The sequence below is a fragment of the Berghia stephanieae genome, chromosome 1, assembly GCF_034508935.2.
Source record: "Berghia stephanieae isolate SIO BIC M18660-M18661 chromosome 1, UCSD_Bste_1.3, whole genome shotgun sequence".
Lineage (NCBI taxonomy): Eukaryota > Metazoa > Mollusca > Gastropoda > Nudibranchia > Aeolidiidae > Berghia > Berghia stephanieae.
This window is the reverse complement of record NC_088360.1, coordinates 26583708-26593707: the sequence shown is the minus strand read 5'-3', so window position 1 is coordinate 26593707 and position 10000 is coordinate 26583708. Positions and strand designations below refer to the sequence as shown.

The 10000-nt window shown below is 39.5% G+C and overlaps 1 protein-coding gene across 1 annotated transcript in view; it reads right to left on the bottom strand.

Moving 5' to 3' along the window:
• Positions 1–10000, bottom strand: part of LOC144971058 (leukocyte tyrosine kinase receptor-like) — a 144398-nt gene that overhangs the window by 103574 nt on the left and 30824 nt on the right. Inside the window, exons 4-5 of the mRNA XM_078911397.1 lie at positions 5887–5986; positions 2896–3018 (exon numbers count right to left, since the gene is read on the bottom strand). Of these exons, the coding sequence (XP_078767523.1) occupies positions 2896–3018; positions 5887–5986 (223 nt within the window). The remainder of the gene's footprint in view (positions 1–2895; positions 3019–5886; positions 5987–10000) is intronic.

Here is a 10000-nt window from a genome sequence, read left to right as displayed (position 1 = left end):
TATCGGAACAATGGAGGACGCCCTTATGAAATATTTCTCCAACGAGCATAAAAACGTATCCAGATGAAAAAAACACATTATAAATTTGATCATGTTTTGACTTTTACACATTCTGGTCACAAGACATATGAAAAGTTCTCGCCAAGATTAAGAATAAAAAGTACCGATTTTCCTTGTTTAGAACCACGATGGCCGCCGTTGCTGGGTGACGTGACATCAGACTATTGGGTCCAGTGATTTTCAGACCAGTTTGTGGGACAAATGGTGGTCGTATCGTGTCGAATGCAGATAATCTGAGCCTCAAGTGGTTGGTTTGATTTTGACAATCGTAGTCTCTTGTAGTTGACGGGCCGTTCACATAATAATAATGCTGAAAACTTATATAGCGCTATAACACCGAGACACCAGACTCTAAGCGTGTGTGTGTGTGTGTGTGTGTGTGTGTGTGTGTTTTTTTTGTGAGTTAGAGAGAGAGAGAGAGGGAGAGAGAGAGAGAGAGAGAGAGACTGAGAGAGAGAGAGAAGAAGAAGAAGAAGAAGAAGAAGAAGAAGAAGAAGAAGAAGAAGAAGAAGAAGAAGAAGAAGGAGAAGAAGAAGAAAGATAGAGATAGAGAGAGAGAGAGATAGAGAGAGAGAGAGAGAGCAAAAGAGAAAAGAGAGATAGAGAGAGAGAGAGAGAGCAAAAGAGAAGAGAGAGAGAGAGAGAGAGAGAGAGAAAAGTGATAACATGTTTGATTTAGAACAATAGATAGACTAGTAGCCACCTGAACTTTAGGACCCTAGCCTATCGCAGAATACTTTCAGCTAGATCTAATAGGCTCAGCTACCCAATCACTGCTGAGTGTGCGCCTGGGTGGGGGTGGGGGGTAGGGGGTGGTTGAATAATTGCCTTGCTTTTGGCTTGAAAGGATGTGAGTAAAATTCTGACATAGAAACTGAACTTCAATTTCGTGACCTTGAAAGATTAGTGTCTGTTGCATCCAGCCCGGTCCAATGCTGGTACTTAATAAATCACCAAACACCGGCTTTTTTCATTTATAGGAAAAAGTCAGTCATACGCGTTAAAATGAAAGTTGTTGGGGGGGGGGGGAAAAGAAGGCGTGGCAGGGACAGGGACATGGACATGGGTATTTTGAATAAGATTTAAATCAGCGGCCAGCACAAGGGCAAAGCTTTTAGAGGGAAAATTGATTGGAAAACCATAGCTGATAAATAGTGGGGAAAATCAATTGGCACTTAGGATATCTATCTATGTCTGAACTCTATTTAATACTTCTGGTTTTAAATGACTTTAATCTGCCAAGCCTTTAAAAGCTGATTTTCTTTTTATCAGCCATGACGTGGCATATTTAAAATGTTGGCCATAAAACACATTTCTTCAAATTATAGCGGTCGATTAAAATGACCCTCATCTTGTCAAAGACTCCCACTCGCTTTCGGATCGGAAGGTCCTGGGTTCGAGCCTCGCTCACTCGGCGCATAGTAGTTGAGTCATTAGAAAAGGCTCTTTACTTGCATTCTCTCACCCCAGGTGTAAAATCAGTACCCGGCCGTTAATAACGCGTCTCCGTCGGGAAAAAAAAATGTAATATCACCCTAGAGGCGTCATGTCTCGTCGTCCCACATGTTAAGTGTTGCTATTTGTCAGGGACCCCTTGTTAAGCGCTTTGAGTACGTTTAGTGGATATAGCGCTATATAAAAGCTCAACTTTGTTTCCGAACAAGATGCCAGTCATTTTAACCGATGGATCTTTGAATTTCTGTTTCCTGGCCATTTCAAATTCGTTTTTTTTTAGAGTGCGACAATGACATAGGGCCGGATGGCATTTTTTTGTGTGAATTATAATGTGGTCTTGTGTTATGACACTCGCTTTCGGACCTACTGAGGGCCCTATCGGCTCTGTACTGCGGCTGACGCCTGGGTCATTCTAGTCTTCCCTTGGGATAGACCCTAGAGACAATGAATGATGGGAATTTTATCTATTTTATATATTTAGATATTTAAAATCTAAATTTCGGGATCGGGGAACTACAGGTGGCAAGGCGAGTGTCCCACCTCATGACCACGAAGCCGGTGGACGTATTAATGACATGCGTTTAGGTAAAATATAAGCAAAAACCGCCAGTCGGATAAACCGTACCAACACAGTCAACTATGTGAAACCTTGAAAGTTTATATAGTCTGGTTGATATAATCTTAGTGAGAATTAATCATTAAAATGATTGTCTAAAAACAATAACAAAGAGCTGAATGACGTCAATTTCGTTCTCTCTATAAATTTTTAATATTAAAAAGTATTCTCTTCCTTTAGGTTGGGATGCTTTTACCTAGGCATTCTTTGAATGAATAGAGCTCATCCACCAAACAGAGTATGTATGGTGTCAAGGTCAGAGGAATCACCCATGTTGCCCAAAGCGAACAAGTTAGGGGTTATATTTTGCCCAAAGAACAACACGTTAGGGGTTATATTTTGCCCAAAGAACAACCCGTTAGGGGTGATATTTTGCCCAAAGAACAACACGTTAGGGGTTATATTTTGCCCAAAGAACAACCCGTTAGGGGTGATATTTTGCCCAAAGAACAACACGTTAGGGGTTATATTTTGCCCAAAGAACAACACGTTAGGGGTTATATTTTGCCCAAAGAACAACATGTTAGGGGTGATATTTTGCCCAAAGAACAACACGTTAGGGGTGATATTTTGCCCAAAGAACAAGTTAGGGGTTATATTGTGCCTAAAGAAAAAGTGCCTGAAGCGGGGCTCAAACCCGGGACCTTCTGGATCACAGTGCAAATCCATAACAACACGGCCACCTTCCCCCCCCCCCTCCCACCTCCCCGTAATTTAACTTTTTTTCTCTAAATTATAAGACTTTAATTTTGATGATGACTCACTTGTCGGTGCGGCTGAAGACTTTTCTTGTAAAACAGTTCTCAAACCGAATGGGTTGACACAGGTCGCACTGCTTCATGGCGCAGACGTGGAATTCTTCATCCTCTTGGATGTTGATGTGTCCGCTGTGTGGAAGAGAAGAGACATTGTGATAATATTATGGTATGATTATGGATGAATTCTATGGGTATGTGAGACGTTGTGGTCTAGTCGTACGACACACTTGCTTCCGAACTAACTAGAAGGCCCAAGGCTCGCAGCGCATATTGAGTCCGTGGCACTTTAGTCACATTCTCCAATCGTAATCAGGTATAAAATCAAAAATAAGAAGAAATGAAATGAGTAGGAACGTGCCAGAAGACAATATAGAATAATGATTTCGGGGCTCGAACCCATGACCTGACTGTACAACTCCGCCTGACCAAGAAGAGCGTGACTCTACCGTATGAGCTATCCATGATCCCAAAAAAGATCGTCTCTAACCCTAGTCATTATTAGAGCTCTCACTCTTCCCGACTACTTGGGATCGCTGGTCCAACACACACAACTCCGGAAAGTTAGTATCCACCACTCCTATGAAAATCCTGGCCGTCAACAGCGTTGTCCATGTCCGGAAAACATGTAATATCGCCTGACAACATCACGTTTTTGTCCTACAGAGTAGGTGTTGTTGGCTAGGGACCCATTCTAAAGGCCTGTGAGCATTTTTAGTGGATATTGCGCTTTGCGGCGCTGCACAGCGGCTAACGCCTGGGTTATTCCAGTCTTCCCTTGGAATAGACCCTAGAGACAAATTTTCCTTATGGGATGAATAAAGGGAATTTTATTTTATTTATTTATTTTTATTTTATAAATTCTCAAATCTTATTTATATATGAGGGTCCGGATAGTTCAGTCTTTGTCAGCTTCAGGAATTACATTCTCCTAAATACAACATCAAGACCTAGATAATCTAGATCTCATAATATTATTACATTTTTACGATGAATTTAAAGAACGCCTATAATAATTCCAATTTCGTTTATTACATGCGGTCACTTAATATTATGGTCCCCGTCTCCTCAAAATGATATTAGACGTCTATGTTGGAGTGATGTAAATACTTGAATCTCCCCGAGATGAAATTTGTCTTTAGGGTCTATTACAAGGGAAGACTGGAATAACCCAGGCGCCAGCAGCAGTGCAGCGCCGCAAAGTGAGCTAGGGCTAGATGACTTGCTCAAGGCCGCATAGCGCATCGGCGGGTGATCGAACTCGGTACCCTTCGGGTACGTAGCAAAGACCATACCGCTGAGCCACGCTGCCCCCTAAAATATGAAGCCCTGGAGACATTGGAAGCCCCAATAGCTCAGTTGGTAGAGCACTCACTTCACATGCAAAGGTAACGGAATCGATCCCGAGTGAAGTCAAGCTTTTGTAATGACCCCCACCCCACCCCCCCCCCCCCCCTTCTGTCCATCCAGTGTTAATTAGTAGCTTTGGTGGAGTGACTAGTGCGCTATTAAAAGGGTAGCAAACAATTGCTATTGTGGGTTTAACGTTATCGAAATTGAGGGTAAATTATGGCTCTATGAGCCCTAGGGGATCCCGATAGCTTAGTGGATAGAGCACTCGCTTTATATCATGTAAAGGTACCGAGATTAATCCAGTGAACACGAGATTTTTGTCACCAGCCCCCTCCCCCACCTCTTTTCCCCCAGAAGTGGTTAGTTGGGTATCTTGGCCTGTTGAATTTGACAGAAAGTAGTACTTTGAGGTGGACTAGCGTCCAATCCATATGGTAACAAGCAATTGGTATTGTCCATTTCACGCTATAGAAACATGGATAAACACCAGGTCCAGAGGCCTAATAGCTCTGAAGGATGGATATATTTCTATGCATCCTGTGACTCCGAAAGATGATATTATATATTATGGGGAAATAGAACTTTTGGGCTGATTTAACGGGGAATTCTAAATGCGATACTTAGTTGTCTCAGTTGAAATGTCATACGAATTAGACCCCAATGCCGTAGGTAGTAATTATATTTATCGTGATAGTTGTAGTTTAAGTATTGGTGGTGATGGAAATGGTAGTAGTGGTACTAGTGGTGGTAATGGTGGTGATGGTAGTAGTAGTAGTAGTAGTAGTAGTAGTAGTAGTAGTAGTAGTAGTAGTAGTAGTAGTAGGATAATTAGTAGTAGTAGTAGTAGTAGTAGTAGTAGTAGTAGCAGTAGTAGTAGTAGTCGTAGTAGTAGTAGTAGTAGTAGTAGTAGTAGTAGTAGTAGTAGTAGTAGTAGTAGTAGTAGTAGTATTAGGATAAGTAGTGGTAGTAGTAGTATTAGTAGTAGTAGTAGTAGTAGTAGTAGTAGTAGTAGTAGTAGTCGTAGTAGTAGTAGTAGTAGTAGTAGTAGTAGTAGTAGTAGTAGTAGTAGTAGTAGTAGGATAAGTAGTGGTAGTAGTATTAGTATGTAGTAGTAGTAGTAGTATAGTATAGTAGTAGTAGTAGTAGTAGTAGAGTAGTAGTAGTAGTAGTAGTAGTAGTAGTAGTAGTAGTAGTAGTAGTAGTAGTAGTAGTAGTGTGTAGTAGTAGTAGTATAGTAGTAGTAGTAGTAGTATGTAGTAGTAGTATGTAGTAGTAGTCAGTAGTAGTAGTAGTAGTAATAGTAAGTAGTAGTAAGTAGTAGTAGTAGTAGTAGTAGTAGTAGTAGTAGTAGTAGTAGTAGTAGTAGGTAGTAGTAGTAGTAGTAGTAGTAGTAGTAGTAGTAGTAGTAGTAGTAGTAGTAGTAGTAGTAGTAGTAGTAGTAAGTAGTAGTAGTTAGTATAGTAGTAGTAGTAGTAGTAGTAGTAGAAGTAGTAGTAGTAGTATAGTAGTAGTAGTAGTAGTAGTATAGTATAGTAGTGAGTATGAGATAGTAGTAGTAGTAGTAGTAGTAGTAGTAGTAGTAGTAGTAGTAGTAGTAGTAGTAGTAGTAGTAGTAGTAGTGGAAGAAGCATTTCCAATGAAACTTACCTAAACTGTATAGTGCATTTTGGATTGGAAGGTAAATAACAAGAACTGAACAGCCATGATATGTGTTGTGGCGACTCGTAGCTTGCGATGCAGTATTTACCTGGCGATGGAACAATGACACAATGGAAAAATGATGGTGAATATGATAATGGTGATGATCATGATGCTGAGGATAACGATGATGATATTGATGATGGGATGGTGATGATGATGATGATGATGATCAAGTCTAATTATTTCTTCTCTCCCCCCCCCCCCCCTAAAGTGACTTTTAGGAGCACCTTTTGTGCTTGTAATGTTGGCCTAGCTCTATATTAAACAAGCTAATTCAGATTAACCGAAGGTGAAAACAATATCCTACATACAGTCTAACTTCCGCTCAAACAAAATCGAAAATCCGAATCTTCATGCCTTTAAAAAGGAAACAGGTGTGTAGCGTTGAGTAACATAATTCTTATTCTGAGACAATACACTATTTTTGATTATATAATATAGTGTTTTTAATCAAATGGCAGAGTTTTTGGCGGATTTTGGGCAAATGTCGCTAGTGAAGTAGGATAAAGTTGGCGAATTTCTGCCATAAAGTTGGAGGGATTTTTGCAAAGGCATCGGGCACTTTTTCACTTGACCTTAACGAAATGATTCTAGCAGGAAGATTGTTTAATAGAATAGACATGTTTGACATTTATTATCGCAATACAGAGTTTGATTTAATTTTAAACGTTTAGTAACCGACTCGGGTCGCAGCAATCGTCATCACAACGTACGTCAACACAACGAAGGCTGTGTTCGAGTTCATTGACAGTTTGGAGGCGGCGTTCTCTCAAATCAATCAGAATATGAAACATTATATCATCGTTTAACTCACTCAACCCCAACACCGACTATATCCGTAGTATACCCGGGGTAACTTTTGCCCCCATGTTTATGTTCTTAATGTTTCCATTTTAATGGAAGTTGAAGAAAAATATACATGTAAATGCTCATTTTAAATACATTTTTTTCCAATTTTGATAAGTGGCAAAAAATATAGCATTGAGTGAGTTAATATGTGTTGAATCGTCTCAACCGGTCTTACGTTTGGGTGAACTGAAACATAAAATATATAAATTGTGACTACAATTTCAAATAAGCATTAAGTCGGGACCGAAATGCACGTATTTGCAGGTTTGATAACAGAACGCAGTTATATTATAGAAAATAAAGTGAGTAGAGAGTGCTAGAAGAATATAGCGAATGTAAAATTTCGCGGCGATGGGGGCTCGAACCCACGCCCTTACTGATACGACAACTCCGCCTGGCCGTGAGAGGGACACTATGCATTCGGCGCAATACTATCCACCACTCAACATAAAAGCCTGTTCCACTCATTTTTCTGAATTAATATTCATTCCATTATCGGAGCTTACTCAATCTCACAATCGTCTCTACGTTATATTATGATTGTGTTAAGAATACGCTTCAACAGTCGTAACGTAACTTCCCTCGTAATGACGCATATTAACTTAGTAACTGGCTCTAAATTGTCGGAACAATGGCGGACGCCCTTTTAAAATATTTCTGCGACGAGCATAAAAGCGTATCCAGAGGAAAAAACAAACATTATAAATCTGATCTTTGACTTTTACACATTCTGATCATAAGACATACGAAACGTTCTCGCCAGCATGAAAAATAAAAAGTACAGATTTTCTTTGTTTAGAACCAAGATGGCCGCCGTTGCTGGGCGACGTGACATCAGACTCTTGGATCCAATAGAGCTTTAGCATTACTGGAGGCTTGTAAACAAACGTCGCGGAGTGGGTGTGTCTTGAACCCATGACCTCAAGAAGTCGGGCAAGGGACTCAGGAAAGACAATACGTTTGAAACCACTTTTTTTTTGGAGTGGTGGATCGTGTCGACTGCATAAAGTCCCTCTATTCGCCAGGCGGAGTTGTCGTATCAGTAAAGTCGTCGGTTCAAGCCCGTGTTCAGTCCCCATCGTCACGAAATTGTTATTCTACATTGTCTTCTCGCACTTTTCTGCTCAATTCATTTTCTGTTATAAGTAATTATATGTTATGCTTGATATTTAACACAATAATAATAATGATAATAATAACAATAATAATAATAATAATAATAATAATAATAATAATAATAATAATAATAATAATAATAATAATAATAATAATAAAATAATATATTACTGATGATGATGGTGAGGAAAATAATACTGATATTATTATTATTATTATTATTATCATCATCATCATCATCATCATCATCATTATTATTATTACAAAAGAAAAAAGGAATAAAACGAAGTAGAAAATAAAATAGAGTTGATCTTGAGTAGAGAGATAAGTGCGTCATTAGTCAATGTGCCAATGTTGTTATCAATTTGATAACACAGACAAGTAGGCTATTTCAATAACACTAACAAAAGATTGTGATAATGGGGAGCTTCGGATTGGAACAATGCAGACGATAGAACTTCTACTGCATTATATTTTATTTGTTTCAACGTTCATTTGTTTATTGAGTAGTAAAACTAATTAATTGAGGTGCCTAAATGAGTCACTATAATGGAGATTTGTGTTGTTCATTCATGAGTCAGATTTACTCCCTTTATCTTTATCTCCGTTTGTTTATTGTTGTGCTGACGAAGGGTTCGTACCCGAAACGTCCATTGTCCGTATTGTTCCCATCCGATGACTCGCTGCGATTATTACTTTTTTCGTTAGTTCTCTCACGACCCAAGGATTCAGGCAGCCCAGCCCAGCCCCCCCCCCCCCCCCCCACCGTGCGCTCTCTCTTTTTTCAATAGATAGTTCGAAGATGACGTCACCCAGGCCTTTGTTATTGTTTTTGCCATCCGCGTTTGTGAGTTGTCTCACTAAACTGTATTAACCAGACTAATAAAAGTTCATGGTTACACAGAGTTTGTGTGTTGGTCCGTTATACTTCCGGATGGCAATGTTGTGAACTCCTTGGCCAAGCGCATTCTATCTATAATAACGTGTGTGTCTGCTTTACGTAGTAAATACCAGGGGAATCCATTATCGTGGCAGACAGGGGTCAATTTCTCATTGTTTGAAAACATATTTTTTTACAATTTATGTATTCCAATATTTTTTTTTGGTGTTTGTCTTATGCAGTAATACTAGACAGATATATTTTCCTGGTTAGCCGAGGGTTAATATCCCAATATTTAATAACAGGCAGGGGTCAATTTCTCATTGTTTGAATACAGATTTTTTTTTACAAATGTGACCCTTCGCCTCGAAACGGTATTAAGTCGAGCTGGTTAAGATGTTGAAAATTGCATTTATAGCCAGAAATATCAGACTTGTGTTCAGTTTGTATGTTTTATTGAGGAGAATGAATCCCATATTTTAGGGTGCTAATGCCAACAATTCATATTTTTGACCAGTTTAACATTTAATTCGGATTTTAAGCATCTGGTTCGTTCCGACATAATACCGTTTTGAGACGATGGGTCACAAATATGTATTCCAATAGATTTTTGTGTGTTTTTCTTATGAAGTAATACCAGAAAGATCTATTTTCCTGAGGTAGCCGAGGGTTAATATACCAATGTTTAATAACACCGACTTTTACAAACATTCCAATATATTTGTGTTTACGTTATGTGTAGAATTACCAGGGCGGGAAATCCTCATTATCCTTCGTCTACGACGAGACATCAGACAACATCCTGTCAGGCGAGGGAGGGTCAATGTCCCATTGGTCGATAACAATAGATTTTTACCAGTATTCCAATTTTTATGGTGTGTGTTTGTCTTATGTAATACAGTGACCTCGATAGCTCAATTGGTAGAGTACTTGATTCATAAGCAAAGGGACCTAGATCCCGGGTATACGCAAGATTGTTTTCTGAATGCCCCCCCCCCCCTCCTTGTCCACTCACCCAGCAGTGATTGGGTAGCTGGGTTAGTTTGATCCGGCAGAAAGTATAATGCGATAGTCTGACGTCCTCTCTAATAAAGGGGGGCAAATAATTGCTATTGTCCGTTTCACGCTATTGAAACCGGGATAAACTCCAGTTCCATCCATTTGGCCTAATGGTTCTTATGGACTACTGATGTAATACCAGGGCGACCCCCCCCC